At 46.3% G+C, this 20,401-nt stretch overlaps 1 protein-coding gene across 1 annotated transcript in view; it reads right to left on the bottom strand.

Annotated features, from left to right (window-relative positions):
• The window catches only part of ADCY8 (adenylate cyclase 8), a 132,494-nt gene that overhangs the window by 4,375 nt on the left and 107,718 nt on the right, over window positions 1-20,401 (bottom strand). Inside the window, exons 14-15 of the mRNA XM_066623677.1 lie at window positions 17,462-17,620; window positions 13,825-13,971 (exon numbers count right to left, since the gene is read on the bottom strand). Coding sequence (XP_066479774.1) covers window positions 13,825-13,971; window positions 17,462-17,620 — 306 coding nt within the window. The remainder of the gene's footprint in view (window positions 1-13,824; window positions 13,972-17,461; window positions 17,621-20,401) is intronic.

Below are 20,401 nucleotides of genomic sequence, written 5' to 3'. Positions count from 1 at the left end.
AGGGAGCTACCAGTGAAAAAGTTTGGGAACCACTGCCCTAAGGTGTCACAATGAACACCTTGGGAATCCCAGCTTTAAAGGGGACAAAGGAAAAAGGATAATCAAATGGGGTTAGCTACAATAGCATATGGTTTTTGTGGACTGAAGGATTTGATGCCCAAATGCTTATGTGAGAATTCATTTGTTAGGCTTTAAGCTCTCAAACACTTATTTTCACAGTCTGCAATCTGCAAGATATTAAGGCAGTAGCATCTTGCATAATTGATCATAGTTTGTTTTACCATCTTTGGTATAATGAGCTGTTAGTAAACTGATTATAACAGCTGAATTTATTTAAATTTAAGAACACTTACTGTAAATGTTCTAGCATCATTCTGAATACACTTATTAAAGAATAATAAGGTGCAACAAACACGTTCTAGATTTGATTGTCTGCATATTTGTGTGGAGACGATTGAAGGGAAACAAGATACTGGCATTTTGGGTCCACACGTGTGCATTTACACATATAATATCAATAAAATGCATTTGCCTATCACCCCCTCCCCCCAACCCCCAAGGTTTGATTTCTAGAGATTTAGGTTGCTATCCTATATAATTTCTGGGAACAAGCTCCATTGAACACAGTGGGATGCACGGAATTTTGCTGCTAAAGAAAAGGGTTGAAATCTGAAGAATGGCAGTTATTTTTTAAAAAAAAAATTAAAGCAGCCCTTCCTGCAATAAAAGCTCTGTCCAAATGACAAAATGGTGGGCAATGGAGAGTCAGGGTGGTTTAGTGGTTTGGGAGGTGGACTTAGACCTGGCAGATCCAGGTTCGAATCCCCCCTCAGCCACGAAGCTTCCTGGGTGACCTTGGGCCAGTCACTTTCTCGACCTCACCAACCTCACAGGGTTGTTGTGAGGACAACAGGAGGGGAGCAGCTGTGTACACAGCCCTGAGCTCCTTGGAGGAAGGGCAGTATAAAAATGTGAAAAATAAATAAAAATAAATGATTCAGCTGGGACAAGCAGCAGAAAATAAAGCCTACCCTGGTCAGAAGGGGTAATTGAAATGTATAGGACTCTAGTAGTCCATGAAAGCTGATGGATAGTAAATTGCTCTAGGACTCTTGGTTCCTGTGATTCAACATTCAGGAGTGAATGGGGGTGGGAGCATCATTCAGCAGACAAGCACCTGCTTTGCATGAAGAAGGTCCTAGGTTTAATTCCTGGCACCTCCATGTATGGCTTGTTTGAAAACCTGTAGAGTAACTCATTATAGACTCTTTTCTACTATTGCTGTTGTATGGCCCTTCCTCCTTATATGTCCTCTGCCTCTGTTTCCTGAACAGTAGACACTTGGGAATGAGAAGGTGGTCCTAGGAAGAGAGATACCTTGGGTGCCCTTCAGGGAGAAAGGCAGAATACAAATCAAATCAATCAAGCAATCTTACTACTACTACTACTACTACTACTACTACTACTACTACTACTACTACTACCTTTCTGTCTGCTGTTGTAGAAGACAAAATATCCTTCTTACAAACTATAGCTCAAGGTGGCCACCCACAGTGACCAAAGTAGTTCCTGATCCTCTTAGGTAGTGGATTTATGATGCAATCCTATCCACAATTGCCTGAGAGTAAGTCCCATTAAAGACAAATGAGGGTTACTTCTTCTCTTCCTCCCCAGAATGAGCCCTTCCATTGTCTCAGCAACCAGTCATCTCACAAAGGAATTTCTGGCTGGAAACCAGGAAGGGTACAAGCCCCCACTTTTGGAACCCTCCAGAAATGAGGACTTATCACAGGGTGTTCTTAAGTTCCAGGTGTCATTCCCCCATGTGATTATGCAATATAAAATTCAGATTTTACATTATATCAAAGATTGGATTTGATGAATAATTCTTACCAGTTCATCAAATCTGCATTTTTACACCATGTGGACACCCTGTGAGTCTAGGACATGCTCTGTAAATCCAGGCTGTATTTCAAGCCATCTACTGGCACGACACTACAGTCTTTTCTTCACTCAAGGTCACTGTTGTCGTGGATAGAATGTAAAACTGACCTGCTTTGAGTGCACTATTCAGAGCAGCTCTAATCTATGTGCTGTGCGGACGTTTGACACATCCTGCAAATGAGTCTCAATCTCCCAAATGTGAAAATGTAACACCCATCGTCTGCATTTGTGGCAGGATTATAAATGTCGCAGAATAACGGTCTGATTTCATGCGCCCTGCACAAATCTTTGCAGGATCAAAGCAGAAAGGGAAATGATCCCTGAAATGGAAACCGTAGTAGTACCTTATGAAAATATCAATATAGGTATTAGCTGTGTTGGAGGAGCAAAGGAAACGGAGCATTTGTGATTAAGTTGAATACAGTCAGAAGGTAATGAGGGCTCACAAGGGGGAACATTACATTGCTGGTCTCATAAATGTCCATGTCTTTGGAGATGCATTGAGCAAGGTCATGGGGTAGCTGATGGAGAACTGAGCCTACCTTCTGGCAGAATGTAGCTGGCTTGCCACTGACTTTCTGTTTCAGGATTTTATGGACTGATGTGCAAGGGGAGTTATAGCTCACCAGAATCCCCAAAGAGCAGCTGTGGCACCTCCCTTGGAGAGCAATCCTAACTGCACTATTAACCAGTGCAGCAGCCGATGAGCTGGCTGAAGGTGTTGTAAACGTGCAGTCAAGCATGCTTGTAGCACCTGGAGAGGAGGCTGTATGCTGGTGGGGAGGCTGTGCCACCCTGCCAATGCTGCATCCAGGCATTTGGCTGGTCGGCACAGGTAATTATTCTGGGAACATTATTTGAAGAATTGAATGAAGGGGGGTGGAACGTTGGCATCCAGACAGTGGCCAATTGGGAGACCTGCTGTTGTTAATGATGAGTCTGATGCCCTCAATTTCATGCTTCACCAGCCAGTGGTGTCACTAGGGGGCTGTGGGCCGCACCAGGTAATTTGCACTATTGGGCAAAATGTTTAAAATCTTGGTATTTTTGAATAACTCCATCATGTTATATATCAATCGATGTGTAATTTCATGCCGAATGCAGTGAAACAGACGGCATCGAAATATGTCTATTCTATCAAAATGTATAGCCAAAGACCCAGCAGGGCGGGGCAATGGTACATCAAAACACCCATTGCCTGGGGAATTGCCCCACCCACTACATAGGAGAAGGTCAATCATGGGGGTGACATGCTGGCCTTCTGTACCGGGTGACACAAACTGTAGTGACGCCACTGCCACCAACCACAGCCAAAGACCACAAAAATGCCCCTCCTCATTCTTGCCATCTTAAAATAAGGCTGTACAGAATGCGGCAGAACCTAAAACACTCCACTCTTCTGCAGCTCACACTTGCAGACTGTTTTTTCAGGAAAGTGTCTCCCATTGTTAATATTCCTGTTGACAGTTCTGGTAAACTGAGGAGCGCTGCCATAGAGGTTTATCTCTTGTTTCCCATACTTATGGAAGCATTTGCTTATTACACTAATATTGTATCACTCTATTAAATTGAATTGTCTCGGTTGCTTTCTTTCATTTACTTAGGATCAAAGCAACCTCTTGTTGAAGTCAATCAACTGTGTCTCAAAATTAAAAATAGATTAGCAACCAGCAAAGGATTGTGTCACTTCATCTAGTGCCTTGGTTCAGAACGATCCATTATACGCTTAAAGATGTCAGGCTCACAATGTTCACCCCTAAAACTGGACCTTTTACTAATTAAGCAGCCAGGGTTGGAAGAGAATGTTAAGGTTCTCTGTGAAGTTGGCCCTTTCCTGCTTAGTTTCATAGGAATATTCTGCCAATGTTGCATTCCCATGTTTAAGCTGAATATTTTACAATTAACTGATACAAGATGTTATACTTTAATTCTAACGTATAATGTTTTACTGTGCCTCTGCAATGGAAAACAAAGCCATCAATAAATACACTGATGGTCCAATCCTATACTTATCGCCTACTAGCAGTGCTCCGCTTCCACTGGCGCTGACTACAGTAAAGCTGTTCAGCGCCAGTCATAAAAGCTGCTCTGGCAGCACACTAATCAGTGGGAAGGTTGGCGCCTGCCCACTGGTGCCAGTGGAACTGGAGTCACCCAGTGATCCGGCTAAGATGGAGGGAATGGCGGAAGGGTGGAACAGATTGGGGGAGTATAAACAAGATAGTAACAGGGCAGGAGATGGGCAAATCAGGTCTGCTGCCAGCTATTTAGCTAGCACATATCTGACTACACCTTCCGTGCCACGGAGTCTTACCCATGGGTAACAATTGTTCCCTTACCCAGAGGAGACTTCTGCAACTGCCCCCCCCCCCAGGATGCACTGGCAGTCATTTTGGCTTTCCTGCATTGGCGGGGGGGAGGGGACGGGCGACGACAATAGGATTGGACTATGATAGCCAAGTTGGTTACTCGGCATGTAATTGGTCTGTGGAACTCCTTGCCACTGGATGTAGTGATAGCATCTGGCCTAGATGCTTTTAAATGGGGATTGGACAAATTTCTGGAGGAAAGCCTTTCACAGGCTACAAGCCATGATGTGTAAAGTGCAACCTCCTGATTTTAGAAGTGGACAACCTCAGAATTCCAGGTGCAAGGGATGGCACCAGGATGCAGGTCTCTTGTTGTCTGTTGTGCTCCCTGAGGTATTTTGTGGGTCACTGGGAGACAGAGGAAGCTGGACTAGATGGGCCTTTGGCCTGATCCAGCAGGGCTGCTCTTATGTTCTTATGTTAGAAACACAAGTTCAGAGTAGTAGTAGAGGCTGTCAATGAGCCTCTGCCAATGAGAGGCTGTCAATGAGTAGTAGGAGAGGCTGTCAATGAGCAACGCTTGAAACCGTGTTTGAAATGCCTTTGTAGAACACAAGATCTATACCATCAGTTAAGGCTGCTAGCGCACCTCCCTGGCCCGATAGCAGGTATTGCCGGACTTTCCCCCTTCAGCTGGCAACAGGGAGTTGCTGCCAGCTAATTGGCTGGCTAGCCAAAAGGGGGGTGGGATGAGAGAGCTCCTCCAGCGCTCATGGGTAAAAAGACATAGTTAAAAAGACACAGAAGTCAGGCAGTAAGGCCGCCAGAAGGCCTATTTCAGTGTAGCCGCCCCCATCCTCCCCTTCTTCCTCAGACGAGTAGGATCAGATGGCAGAGTTTCGTGCCTTTATGGCCCGTTACGAAGCCAGACAAAAAGAAAAAGCACTCAGAAAAGCTGGTCAGGGCGATGGGGGCTCGAGTTCCAGTCTGGCCCCTGGTCCTCACAGGTCCACCAGAAAAAATAAAGGCGCAATGATGGGTGCCTCTCTCCACCCTAAGCACATCGCCACCTCAGCTGGTGCGCTGGTCACTGCTGAGGGTGACCCACAAGAGGACAGCTCCCCTGAAGTTGAGGCAGGCAGCCCACTTAAGAAACCAAGACCGCAGGCATATAGAGGCAGCGGGGGGCAAGGTGAGCCAGTGTTTGACTTTGACCAGAACGTGGAACTAGTTTGGGATGAGCGGGAGGGCCAAAGCTGGCCTTCTGGCTGGGCTGTCCCGGAGCAACCCTGGTCCCCTTGGGGGCCCCCTACTTTCTGGCATGGTCCTAGCTATCCACAGGACCCTTGGGCATTAGGCTGGGCATATCCATACACCAAGGCTAGACCCAAGGTAGGGAGGGCCCCTCCCACCTTATTTGCAGTACCCAGCTATGTGTGAGCCTGATTTTGAACAGCAAGATGTGGATTGGGGGCTTGATTCTCTGGGCCTTATAGAGGAGAAGGAAAAGCCTAAGATTTCATATGGCACTATAGCCATCCCTTTGGGTTCGCACCTTGCCTTGGCAGTTAAGGAGAAGATATGGCGAGGTGACTTTATAGACATGTTTAGCCTTTTACACATTGAGCCAGAGCCTACCCCTAAAGTGGGTGATCCCGTGCGACATGTTGAAACTGTTAGGCAAAGAAAAATTGACAAAAATTGGACTAATTGGCTCAACGGTTTCATCATATATAAATAATAATAGTAATAAAACTTTATTTTTATCCCGCCCTTCTCCCAAAAAGGGACCCAGGGCGGCTAACAACATATAAAACAAATTAAAAACATTAAAAACATATATGCCAAGGTCACTGTCCAGATGTACCCTAAGAAGGCAGGGAAACTCTTTAAATACCTGGACATTGTTCATCGTGCTTTTCGTGACCATGCTGGGGCGGCTTGGATGGTCTATGACCATCATTTCCGTATCAGGGCTTCAGATGACCCAGCTCCCGATTGGACTATAGTGGGAACTCTGGATGCAGTTGATTCTTCCTTCCAGGGCCACGCTTGGTGATAGGGCAGACAGTGGACATTTAATTGCGCATAGCAGAATGGAGCAGCATAAAGCACCAGGCGGTGCACAGTGGGTTCAAAACCAGCGCGCATGCTTTGAGTTCAACGCCACTAGGAAATGTAATAGGCAGGGCTGCCCCCATGGCTGCTGCATGTGTGGAGCTAAGCACCCAGTTGCAACATGCCCCAGGCTCAGTGGTCCCCGATCGGGTTTGTGACCCTTCACCCAGGGTGGGAGAAAGTCCAGCGGCAGAACCCCGTCAGGTGTTAATAAGGGGCCCAATGCCTATTAAGATCTCGTCCTTAGGCTACTGGCTGCAATTTTATAATGATCAACCTGCAGCTCAATTGTTGTTGGGTGGTTTTAGGTTTGGATTTAGGATTCCTGCACTGCCGCTGGCCAGCCACACGTTTGCTTATAACCTCTGGTCAGTTAGAGGCATGGAGGATGTGGTGAGGTGTAAAATAGCCAAGGAGGTTGAGACAGGCAGAGTAGTTGGACTGTTTGCTATGCCTCCTTTAAGTAACCTGCAGGTGTCACCTTTGCGACTGGTACCCAAAAAAGCCCTGGGTCAATTCAGGCTGATTCACCACCTGTCTTTTCTAGAAGGTGCTTCTGTAAATGACAAGATACTTGCCCACCTGTGTTCAGTCAGATACACCTCCTTAGATGAGGCTGTTAGCCGCCTCAGGAGGTGTGGCCCTGGGGCTTTGATGGCCAAGGCAGATATTGAATCTGCATTCAGACTTCTGCCCATGCACCCTCAGGATTTTTGCCAGTTGGGTTTTCATTTTGAAGGGGGTTATTACGTGGACCGGGCGCTACCGATGGGATGTTCAATTTCCTGCTCGGTTTTTGAGGCGTTTAGTTCATTTTTGAAATGGACTGTATGCTTTAGGACGGGGCTACAATCCACTGCCCACTATCTTGATGATTTCCTTTTTATGGGGCCCCCACTGACTGGTGACTGTGCTCAGCTTCTGGGTGATTTCACTGCTCTGTGTGGGCAACTCGGTGTCCCCTTTGGCACATGACAAGACAGAGGGCCCGGTCAATAAGCTCACCTTTTTAGGTATTGAGTTAGACTCGGTGGCCCAGACCAGTCGCCTGCCCATGGATAAATTGGACAAATTGACTGGGATGTTACAGCCCTGGGGTCCTGTAAGTTAACGTTAAAAGAATTGCAAAGGCTGGTTGGGCACCTTAATTTCGCCTGTAAGGTCATCGCCCCTGGTAGGGCTTTTGTCAGGCGACTGTGCAATGCTATGGTTGGGCTTCGTTGCCCGTCCCACAGACTTTGGTGTCATCAGGTATGAGGGAAGATTTGAAACTCTGGCTGGAATTCTTGAAGGACTTCAATGGGATCTCATTTTGGAGATCTTTGCAGTTAATTGAAGCTGAACTCCAAGTTCACTCGGATGCTGTGGGAAGTATGGAATTTGGAGTGTTCTTTAGAGGGCGTTGGTGCGCAGCTCCTCGGCCACAGGTTTGGGTTCAGGAAGGGATCACCAGGGATTTGACCTTTTTAGAACTCTTTCCAATTGTTGTGGCAGTCCACTTATGGGCAGGGGAGTTTGCCAACTCTTCTGTTCGCTTTTGGTGCAATAATCAGGCCGTGGTCCATATAATTAACATGCAGACCTCCAAATCCCCCTGGGTTATGAATTTGGTTAGAGTCTTTGTTAAGCAATGCCTTGCTATCAACACTGTTTTCTCAGCCAGACAGGTCCCTGGGATTGAAAATAGCATAGCCGATGCTCTCTCTCGATTCCAGGAGGAGCGTTTCCGGCAGCTAGCTCCTGAGGCCAGGCAGGATCCTGAGCCCATGCCCCGGTGGCTGTGGGACCTCGGTACGACGAGGCCCAGGAAGCCATCTGGGCATTGTTGGCTTCATCTACCCAAGCCAGCTACATGAGTAAGATCTGTGAATTTTGTGATTTCTGTAGGTTAACTTCGGTGCCAGTTCAGGGACCATTCATGCCACATACTCTTATGCAGTTCCTTTTGGGACTACGTGAAAGGGGAATATCCTGCAAGTCTATGTCCATTTATCTTGCTGCCATTTCTTTTCAGTCAAGGGCCTGGGGAATTCAGGACTTCACCAAGAGTTCAGGGTGCAGAAAATGGTGGCAGGGCTAAAAAGGAGCTTCCCAGCAGGTCCAGATAAGCGTCAACCTATTACACCTACTATTTTGCATGGGCTGAGTATGGAGTTTTGTGCCATGTGTTCCTCAGCCTTTGAGTCTCTGTTGTTTAGAACAGTGGCTCTTGTAATGTTTTATGGGGCTTTTCGCCCGGGTGAGGTGTTGGTTAGGTCAAAGCTTGCCTCCCCTGATAGAGTACTTCAGTGGGGCGACTGTGTTTTGGAACATGGGATTTTGTCCCTTCATTTGAGTGTGTCCAAGACTGACCAGACGGGGCGTGGGCAGTGGATTCAGCTTAAACAAGCTCCTATGTGGTACCTTTGCCCTGTATCTGCCATGGAACAGTATTCCTTGTTGGCTCCTCCAGGAGCAGGCCTGTTATTTCCACATTTGGATCGTTCCCCGCTCACGATTTATCAGTTTCGGGCCATTCTTAAAAGGGCATTGGCTCACTTGGGTTTGAGGCCAGAACTATACGGGCTTCATTCATTTAGAATTGGAGCAGCATCAGCAGTGGCACACATTGGTTTTTCACCCCAGGACATCAAGCGCATTGGCAGATGGCGCTCTGGTGCATTTAAATACTACGTTCGTTAATGCTAGGCCTGTTAGTATAGGCCGTGACTCCCTGGGTGAGCCTGGGGTGTAATTATTCTGCAGTTGCATTTACCCCAAGGTGCTGTGCCACATGGTAGGTGTGTAGGTGCCGTCTTTGGTCTATAACAGGGATGTCCAAAGTTTTTGGCAGGAGGGCCACATTAGCTCTCTGACACCGAGTCGGGGGCCGGGGGGAAAAAAGAATTAATTTACATTGAAAATTTGAATAAATTTACATAAGTGTTCATAAATGAATATATTAAAGATGAAATTATATGAATGAATGAAGGTCTTGCAATAGCTCAAGGCCTATAAAAGGCCTTGCACAAAGCAAGGCTGGCCTTTCCTTTGCTGCCGCTGCTGCATCACAGATGTGAAAGAGCAAGCAGTGGAGGGAGCTCTCACCCCACAGCTCACACGAGAGGTCAAACAGTCGCCCTCACGCTGAGAGCAGTTGCGTTGGGCCAGTGCTGGCTTCAACAAATCTCCGGAGGGCCAGAGGCTCATTGGAGACTGGGGGCTCCCTGAGGGCCGCATTGAGAGGCCGCGAGGGCCGCAAGCGGCCCCCGGGCCGGGGTTTGGGCACCCCTGGTCTATAAGAACCCCTGTTGATCAGGCTCTGGCCTGGATCGTGTTTGCCCCCAGTCCTGTTTTGGATGGGGCGATGTGTTTGTGATGGCCAGGTTTCTGGCCACGCAAGTGTTTGCCCAGGTCCATTTGGGTGGGGCGTTGTGTATTCCTCACAAGGTTGAAGGAATTTGTTATACCTTTTTAACCGTGAGCTATTTTAAGTGGGTGTTAAGTGAGTTCGCCTCACGATGTGCTTTTCTTTCAACAGGTCCATGAGGGAGGTCCCCAGCCAGCGTCCTGATCTGCAGACATTCCATAGTTTTTTGGGCCCGGAAGCATGCCATGTCATCTAGTTTCAGCTCTCAGCTGGAGCTGGGTGATGTTGCGCACATTGATTGTCTGGCCAAGAGGGGTATGTGTTGGAGTCAGTTTTCCACGGCCTTCCTGGAGTTTATTGCACTCAACACCCTGCCTCAGGTAATCGTCCACTTAGGCGAGAATGACTTGGGCCAGAGGACGTCTATGTCCTTGAGGCTCCAGGCCCGCAGGGATTTTACAACGCTCGTTAGTCAGTTCCCTGGGATTACTATCCTGTGGTCTGATATGCTGTCTAGGAGGGTCTGGAGGTGGGTGCGCAGCATTAGAAGAATAGATATTGCCCACAAAAGAGTCAATGCTTACCTGGGCAGGGTCGTCACGGAGTTCGGGGGAGCGGCTATCCATCACCATGGAATTTGTTTTGGGCAGACTGCTCTTTACCGTGGTGGGTGCATCTTTCCCCTATGGGTTATGGCCTCTTTTTAACAGACTTGCAACAGGGCTTGAGAACCTTTTTGGGTGCAGGGAAGGCCAAGCGCTAGGCTGACCTTCCCTTGTGGTGGTAGAAGCGCGGGGTGGGTAGGCAGAAGACCTTCTCGGTGTCCAATCTAAGTCAGCAAGGACAGGGGGTGAACCAGAACCGCTCCCATGATGCCTGACCGGCTCAAGGAGGCAGGCTGGCTAGCCCCTTGTCCGAATTTGGGGGCCTTGCAGGGGTGACCTGAAGGCATAGCATAGACTTACCCTCTTCAGGCGACGTTGAAAGGCGGGCTTAATAACAATTGAGTTACGCCTGGAGTTGGGTGGACGCCCTATGAGATTGGGGGACGAAGACAGCTAGGACCGTTTCCCCCACGTAGAAGCCCGCACTTGGGATGGGTTTTGTTTACCCCTTTTGCTTCCCTGTTGCAATGTTTTGTATTCAATAAAGTGGCCCATTTTAATTCCATACCTGTTGTCGGCTGTATTTATTTGGGGAGTGCGTGGTAATGGAATTTCCCAGTCTTAAAGGTTACCCCTGACATGCCCTAGTCTTGTTCAATCTATACGGAGCTGTACTATGGTTCACCTTGAGATGAAAAAGTCAAAGTTGCAGGGAATATCCCTCGCCCCCACCCCTTTAAACTTGAAATGGCATGCTGGAGGGTATACCTGGGAGAAAAGCTACTTGCAAGAAAATGTCCCCAGCCTCCAGGGACAAGCAGCAAGCACATCTCAATGCAAGAATGTGCCTTCTCCATTTGAACTGAAATTGTAGACTCAGTGGAAATTGATGAGCTAGAGCACTAAACTCTGAGTCAATTGACTGTCAAGCAGGACAATTGCCTGCTAGCCCATTTTTCTATTGATATTTTCCTGGACCTTCTTTATTTCTTTACCGGTATTTGTGCACATGTGTACTTTAAAAACACACAGAGCAGGCCAAGACTAAAGAAAGACAATGAGGGAGACATTGACAATAAATTAAATGCCATACCTGAGCAGCGTTCCTGGGAAGCTGTGCAGCGCAAAACTAAGCTCTGTGCAGCTCAGAGCTTGGCATTCCCAAAAGTCCAGGAATGACATGTGACATCATTGCTGAGCATCTAGAGATACTGCAGAGGAGGGGACCACACAGTGGCGCAGACCCATCCAGAGAGGCAGACTATAGGATGAAGTGATGTGTTTTGAGAAGCATTACCAAAGGCTAATGCTGTTTCAACCATAAATAAGTCCAGGGAGTCACTGTTATCAGTACCAATATCATTGCAACCTAAGACATCTCAAATCAGTACATGAATTTGACTGTTCCTACCTTCTATATCTCCTGGCCATGAGCATTTCTCTTCTCTGCCCATTTTTCTTCCTGTTTGTTTTTCTCCTCACAGATTAGTTTTCTTTTTCAACTCTCCCTTCCTAAGTCTTTTGGCTTATTTTAGCTTTCTGCCTCCTTCTTTCCTAGGTCCCTGTTTCCATTGTTCCTTACACCTGTTCTATAGGATCTAAACAACTCAGCCAATAGGAAGAGAGAAGTTGACAGTCACGGCTCAATTATATCCAACTTTCAATTATATCCAACTCAATTATATCCAACTTTCCAGTGTTGATTCAGCCTCAGTGCAGCCCCAAAGTAAGGGAAAAATGTTGAGGAGGCCTCCGTGACTGCCCCCCCCCCCGCCACAGGATGCAATGTATACCCTGTTGGCAAAGGGTCAGTGCATCAGTGCTGGATAGGATTGGGCCTTCATTCATTCATTCATTCATTCATTCATTCATTCATTCATTCCTAGCTTTGAGTAATTTTACTTCATTCTTTACCAGAAACAATAGTGTTCTGCTGTTGTAAAATGGCTACTGATGGCCCATGCAAAGCTCCATCACTTGCCATTTTGCAAAAAGAGGTGTTGGTACTACAGCCCTGCCACCGGAGTCCACTGTGTCCACTGCAGTTAGTAAACCACCAGTGGGGGCGGGGTGTGGATGGGCAGATTAGGAGCAGGGATCAGGACCTTGGGGGGATGCGTCGTGGGCTAGTGCCTGGGGGGTACTGGTGGAGCCTTCTCTGCCAATCTCCTGACCATCATTTTGCCCTTGGCATTTTGCTTGGACTTGCACCAACAAAATAGCTGGTCTCAATCTGAATAGATCAATTGGAGGCATAGAACATAAGAACAGCCCCACTGGATCAGGCCATAGGCCCATCTAGTCCAGCTTCCTGTATCTCACAGTGGCCCACCAAATGCCCCAGGGAGCACACCAGATAACAAGAGACCTCATCCTGGTGCCCTCCCTTGCATCTGGCATTCTGACAAAACCCATTTCTAAAATCAGGAGGTTGCGCATACACATCATGGCTTATACCCCGTAATGGATTTTTCCTCCAGAAACTTGTCCAATCCCCTTTTAAAGGCGTCCAGGCTAGACGCCATCACCACATCCTGTGGCAAGGAGTTCCACAGACCAACCACACGCTGAGTAAAGAAATATTTTCTTTTGTCTGTTCTAACTCTCCCAACACTCAATTTTAGTGGATGTCCCCTGGTTCTGGTGTTATGTGAGAGTGTAAAGAGCATCTCCCTATCCACTCTGTCCATCCCCTGCATAATTTTGTATGTCTCAATCATGTCCCCCCTCAGGCGTCTCTTTTCTAGGCTGAAGAGGCCCAAACGCCGTAGCCTTTCCTCATAAGGAAGGTGCCCAAGCCCAGTAATCATCTTAGTTGCTCTCTTTTGCACCTTTTCCATTTCCACTATGTCTTTTTTGAGATGTGGTGACCAGAACTGGACACAATACTCCAGGTGTGGCCTTACCATAGATTTGTACAACGGCATTATAATATTAGCCTTTTTGTTCTCAATACCCTTCCTAATGATCCCAAGCATAGAATTGGCCTTCTTCACTGCCGCCGCACATTGGGTCGACACTTTCATCGACCTGTCCACCACCACCCCAAGATCTCTCTCCTGATCTGTCACAGACAGCTCAGAACCCATCAGCCTATATCTAAAGTTTTGATTTTTTGCCCCAATGTGCATGACTTTACACTTACTGACATTGAAGCGCATCTGCCATTTTGCTGCCCATTCTGTCAGTACTTATAGAGTAGGATAAGTTAAAAAAAATCTTTTATTTCTCTGTCCCTGCATGATTTCCAACTGCCTACAGCATGCAGAGACACAGTGCTGTTGCTGCTGTGTCTTGTGGGGCAGCATGTAATTAGGATTGGGCCCCAAGTCCCTGTAGCATGTTACAATGAATACCCACTGAAATTAACATAAATCACCATGTGGAGCTGGTTAAAGTAATATAAAGATTTGAACTTGGGCAAAATACCCCATCTTCCAGTTTGACCATCTATTTCTTAAACCTTGTTCCATTTTCCAACCATGGTCAATGGCATTACCTCATCAAAGTCTGCAATGATTTCGTTTAACAGACGCAGGCATTCAACTCCTTGGTTGTTCATTTCGGTCTGAGAATAGAAGTCGGCAAAGCCGGGGATGGAAGCAAACATGACACCAACGGCATCATAGGACTGAGAATACAGCTCCTGAGGATATAAAGAAGAGAAAGAAAGGAGGATAAAAGAAAAAGAATACAACTGAGGGGCTCATTTTCATCTTACTAGCAAAAGCACAACCAAAGGAAATATGTGCTTTGTACTTGCTGGTTAGGCAGCAACTGTTACCCTGCACATGCCTGATCTCGTCTGATCTTGGAAGCTAAGCAGGGTCAGACCTGGTTAGTACTTGGATGGGAGACTGCCTGGGAATACCGGCTGCTGTAGGCTTATACCATAGTCTTTCGAGACTGAAGGTTGCCAACCACTTGCTGGTTATTTAAACCCTCTGATTCACACAATCACTTGGACACCCTTCTGCTGACTCAGACCATTGGTCCATCTAGTACTGTCTACACACTGTCTAGTAACAGCTCTGGAGGGTTTCAGAGAGGGGTTTTTCCCAGCCCTACTTAGAGATGGCAATGATAGATCCTGGAACCTTCTGTCTGTGTAGCCTACCACTGAGCTGTGGCTCCTTCCTCTATGGTGCCCCCCGCCAGCCCATAACAAGCTGGCCACATGCAGAGTTTGGCTGTACTAACAGTTTGGTTTTTACAGTGGTACTCAGTGGACATGATTGGTTTGCTATATGTGAAGAAGTGTGGGGGCAGTGGTATAGCTAAGGGGGTGCAGGGGGTAGCAGTTGCACTGGGCATCAAGCTTTAGGGAGGCAACAAGCTGAGCTTGACACTAGTGACCCAAATTGTGAAAATCCTGATATTAATGAATAACGCCATCATGTTATATATCATTGGAAAGGTAATTTAATGCAGAGTGCAGTGAAATAAATGGCTGGAATATCTGTTTTCTATCAAAGGTTATGGTCAATTAACCAGAAAATGAAAACACAATTGACTTGTGGAACAAAAAGTAAATTTGCTTAACTCCAAACTGACCTATGAGACTTTAGTGCTAGTGATGGGTGGGGGGTTGGATATTAAACAAATATTCATACAGACACATGCATTTTTCCCTCTATTGTTCATAATACCATCAGAACTCAGGGACATCCAATGAAACTGATTGGCAGAGCAAACGGGACAAACAACAGAAAATATTTCATTCTAAAATGCAGAGTTAACCCAAGATGGGTGATGGCTACAAGCTCTGATGGCTCTGAAGGGACGGGGTTAATGCTCTTCATGGAGGCTAGTAGCTAAAGACAAGCTCTGTGTTTAGACAGAAAATACTGCTGAATACAAATCTTGAGGTGGGGCAACAGCAGGGGAGGGCTATTGCCTTTTACTTGTAAGCTTCCCATAAGCACCTAGGTGACCCCCATGGGAAAAAAATTATGTTGGTCTTGATGGGTCTTTGGTCTGATCCAGGAAGAAACACCCTATGTCTTTCTTCTCTCACTCATCCTCTATATGCAGTCTGTTTTTAGTTATTCATTTAGCTGGTTATGACCAGAAACTCTCAATAGAGGAAGCCCTAAGCAAGTGCTTGTACTAAACAGACTCCAATTCCTCCCTTCCCCCACTTCACTAGAGTGTAGTGAAGTTAACTTATTACACAGACTTGGATTTATGGCATTAAAGCCTGACTGCTAGCCCATTCATTCACAAATCCTCTGCAAGTATTATTGCTCAGTGAAAGTGACTGAGAGAAGAGGGATTATGGGGGAGAGATCAGAGACAGTGTCTAAGAATAACAGTTGTAAATGGTAAATTGTGCACAATGCGCACTGAGATTTTTTTTAGCCTTTCTCAGAACCAATGCTCTTTCTATTGTGTAGAATTGTGTGGCTAGAAGAGATCAGAAGTTTATCAAAAGTCAACTCTCTTGCCTCTGGGAAGGATTTTCTGTACACCAGACCTCCAAGGGGTAACCCACATAATTTGCATAGAATGGGCCACAAGCAAAGAGTAGCTGCAAACACATTCTGCTAATCTCTGGGCTTTCCTCATATTGTTGCTGTTGCTTCTTATTTGCCTAAGCTAAATATTATTCTAGATCCTTCTAATTGTTATTTCCAGGGGCTTACATCCTCCCGGAGAAACTGGTCGACCCATGTGAATTATGCAAGTTAAGCAGCTTTGCATAACAGAACTTATTTTGCGTAATTTATTCTGCAAGGTTCACTCGCTTGCATACTCTGTTCTGGTTTTGCTAGTCATATAGAGGGCACATGGGGGTAGGATGTGGGGAAGTCACATCCACAAAATGTGGGAGTCCGTATCAGCCATCTCTTTGGCTTCTGATGCTGTGACACGTATTTCAAACATTGTGCTGGGCAGTGATGACAATGCTCCAGCAAAAGGCTTGGTTTTCCTGCCCTTTCCCCCTTTCTTTTTTCTTTTATTTATTTTTCACATTTTTATACCACCCTTCCAGCAAGGCAGTGATTTTCAATCTTTTTTTTGTCTCATGGCACACTGACAAGGTGCTAAAATTGTCAAGGCACACTATCAGTTTTTTTTTACAATTGACAAGGCACACCGTGCTGTCGATGGGGGGGGGGCTCACATCCCTCAATGGCCCTCCTAATAAATGACTCTCCCCCAAACTCCCATGGCACACCTGCAGACCATTCGTGGTACACCATTGTGCCATGGCACAGTGGTTGAAAATGACTGCTCTAAGGAGTTCAGGGCACTGGAATAGCTAGAGGGGGTGAAAAATGCCTCCGTTTTGCTCCTACTGTCTGGATTGACTCCAAAGGGGAGGGGGAGGGGACGCTTGCATGCCACAGTGAGACTCTCTGCAAAACTTAGTGCTTTGCACCCCTTCTAGCTATGCCACTGGCTCAGGGTGCTGTACATTGTTCCTTTCCTCCTTTTTTGACCTCACAACAACCCTATGAGGTAGGTGAAGCTGAGAGAAAGTGACTGGCCCAAAGTCACCTAGGAAGCTGACCTAGGAAGTCACCTAGGAAGGGGCAGGAGGTCTGGCTCAGTTGGTAGAGCTGCCACCTTGTATGCCTGAAGATCTGAGGCTGCCAGTTCAAAACAACCGGAAGTATCCAAGAACTGACAACACGCTGATATACTGATGAGCTGACCCTCGGTGGCAGAGAGGAGTTGCCGTCAAGTGGAGTGTGGGAGGCGAGGGCCCAGAGAGAGGCCAGACCGGGAAGGAATCCAGCCGGAACGAGGAGTTCTATGAAAGACGAGAACTATTCAATTGTAAAAATCCCTACCGGGGGGGGGGGGGGAGTTTAGAACAGCCTGCCTGTGTAAACCACCTTGGATTAAAGTCTGAGGAGAAATCTGACGACCAAAGAAAGGCGGTATATAAAGACCTGCATAAATAAATAAATAAATAAATAAATAAATAAATAAAGCTTCATGGCTGAGCAGAGATTTGAACCTGGATGTGATGTTCAGCAGCTTGTCTCTTTGGCGGTAGGAACATCACTGCTGTAAAGTTAAACAGTAAAGGAAGCTCCAGCCATTCAGTTCCCTTTCATTCATGCCTACCCCTTCTTTAGCTCAAGGCCATGATAAGATGAGATCAGAATCAAAATACTACGTACTTCATTATCTCGGTCCTTTTCCAGGAAGTGGCGAGCCACGTGACTTGGCAGGATATTGCGCAGCATGTTCTCATTGTGCTCTCGTAACTCCTTCATCTCGTTGATTTCTTCTTTGGCTTGGCCTCGCCATAGGAAGTCTAGCCTTGCGGTGTATTCAAGCTGCAGTGATGATGGCATGGGGGAAAAAATGACACATATATATGTATATTAAGCTTCTTTTAAATTGCTTATGGAGGGAGGGTGTGCCACACAAGGGCACATGTCTTTCAGGGACCAAGAAATAGTTGATTCCCATTATGTGAATGGCTGTAGGTGGCCATTGCTTCTTTTAAACATAGGACTCTTGCTGCAGAAAATCAAAATTTAACTCTGGCTTCTGAGAAGGAAAGTTGTATGGAGAGAGACAAACTGATACAGAGGCAAAGGCCGGAAGGGAGGATGTCAAGTTTTACATCTTTACGTGTAAACTCATTAGGAGGGACCATTGATTCATTACCAAGATGAATGCAAGAACTAGCCTAGCCTTTAACTAGATCAGGAGTCAGAGAGAGAGAGAGAGAGAGAGAGAGAGAGAGAGAGAGAGAGAGAGAGAGAGAGAGAGAGATTGAACAGGAAATATCTATGTAGTGTATTAGTTAAATAGTATGTAAGGTTAAATAATAATTGGTTAATCCAGGTCTACAGAGCTTGCGTCCTGAGTACACTTCTGTACTGCAGCGAGTCATGGACTCTTCACTCACAACAGGAGAGAAAACTGAGCGCTTTCCACATGCGCTGCCTCCGACGCATCCTCGGCATCACCTGGCAGGACAAAGTTCCAAACAACACAGTCCTGGAACGTGCTGGAATCCCTAGCATGTATTCACTGCTGAAACAGAGATGCCTGCGTTGGCTTGGTCATGTCGTGAGAATGGATGATGGCTGGATTCCAAAGGATCTCCTCTATGGAGAACTCGTGCAAGGAAAGCGCCCTACAGGTAGACCACAGCTGCGATACAAGGACATCTGCAAGAGGGATCTGAAGGCCTTAGGGATGGACCTCAACAGGTGGGAAACCCTGGCCTCTGAGCGGCCCGCTTGGAGGCAGGCTGTGCAGCATGGCCTTTCCCAGTTTGAAGAGACACTTGGCCAACAGTCTGAGGCTAAGAGGCAAAGAAGGAAGGCCCATAGCCAGGGAGACAGACCAGGGACAGACTGCACTTGCTCCCGGTGTGGAAGGGATTGTCACTCCCGGATTGGCCTTTTCAGCCACACTAGACGCTGTGCCAGAACCACCTTTCAGAGTGCGATACCATAGTCTTTCGAGACTGAAGGTTGCCAATACAATCTATGTAAGGTTAAATAGTAAATAAATCTAAAACATTAAAATGGAAGTCTTGTGGGCCTGGAGAGGCCATGCTTCTAGCCCCAAGCCATTCTTAAATAGTGAGTCCTATAAGAGATCTATCTTGCAGGGGAGTTTTTTCAAGGCTTATTTGCCTGGAGTTCTTGCTCCATTCTTATCACCTGCAGGACTAAACCACATTCAGTTTATTTACTGCAATTTTTTTTAAGTATCATTCTGAAAGCAAGCTCAAGTTTTCTACAGAGAGAAGGTGGCAAATCACCTCTCCAGGATAAGTGCTCTTTTCTCAGCAAAATACATTTGAAAAGCTCAAGATGCTTTGAGAGGCTTTGAGCAACATTTTCTTCCCAAGGTAAGTACACCTTTTCTTCCATTTCAACTGAAATGTTGACAAGGTCATAACGCACAGAGTGCACACTTGAGATCATGGTGAGTGCTAGCCTGAAAAGCAAAGTCAAATTTTCACACGGATGTAAAGAAAATACATTGATACATCAAAGGGAAGAGTTTTTCCTTGGCTTTCTGCAGTTTGTTGTGTCTGAGCTGAACACTGCCTTAAGGCCAAAGCTTTGTGAAAGTGGTTCTTTGATTCTACATCTGCAGCATCTGAAAGCCTGAGCTAGGAAGAATGCATTGTGGATGCTTAGTCAATGTCATAGGTCCTAATTATGACTTTTCACCTTGATGTTGTAGCAGGCAGAAGAGAAATGACAATGGCAAAGAAGATTTGAGTTTCAGGAGGTACTCTTCACTGTAACTCTTATGGAGTTTCTAAGTAAATGCCAGGAACAGATCTTAACCCACAACATGTACTATAAATGGATTGGGAGTTTGAGAGTTTTTATGTTCCTCTAGGGCAGTGGTTCTCAAACTGGTGGGTTGCGACTCACCAGCCTGTGTAAAGCTTCCACTATCCCTTTAAGTGTTGGGGAAAAGGGGGAGGTAGCAATACGACCCCCAGAATCATGTCGCTAACGGGGGTGAAAAGTTTACTTACTGAGAGCTGCTGGCTCCAATGGTGAGTAGGAAGGGCCATTTACACGGTGTGTAAATATCTATACACATGGTGTGTAAATACACGGTGTGGCCATTTACACAGTGTGTAAATACACGGTGTGTATTTACAGTACTTACTGTGCTGACCCCTTTCTGACTACACTACTGGGCAAAGAGGAGGAGAAAGCAGTGGACCCCCACAGGAGTGTGGGTCTCAGTAGCAACTTCTCAAGGCTCCCCCCATTACTGGGGCTTGACCTTGCATGGAAAGCTCACGTAGAGGAGTCCTCAGTGTGGGACAGGATTGTGCGATATTGTTATCACAACATTCCTAACCAGGCTGAAAAAATATCCTTTTTTGCTCAGGTTTAAGTTGTGACCTATTTGTTATCTTTGTGCAGGAAATGGATGCTCTTTGTAGTCTCAGGGTTGCCCCTTTCCAATGGCCTTTGTTTGGTTTTAATGTCATCTGAAAGTGGTTTTGAAAGCCAGAGTGCAACATAATGATTTTAAGGGCATATCATTTTCAGGTTCAGAAACCCATTGCCTTTATGTCTCTGGTCTAAAAGTATCTGATTTACACTAATGCCAAAAATGGC

Source organism: Tiliqua scincoides, chromosome 4, assembly GCF_035046505.1.
Source record: "Tiliqua scincoides isolate rTilSci1 chromosome 4, rTilSci1.hap2, whole genome shotgun sequence".
Classification (NCBI taxonomy): Eukaryota; Metazoa; Chordata; class Lepidosauria; order Squamata; family Scincidae; genus Tiliqua; species Tiliqua scincoides.
This window is presented reverse-complemented; position numbering and strand designations above follow the sequence as displayed.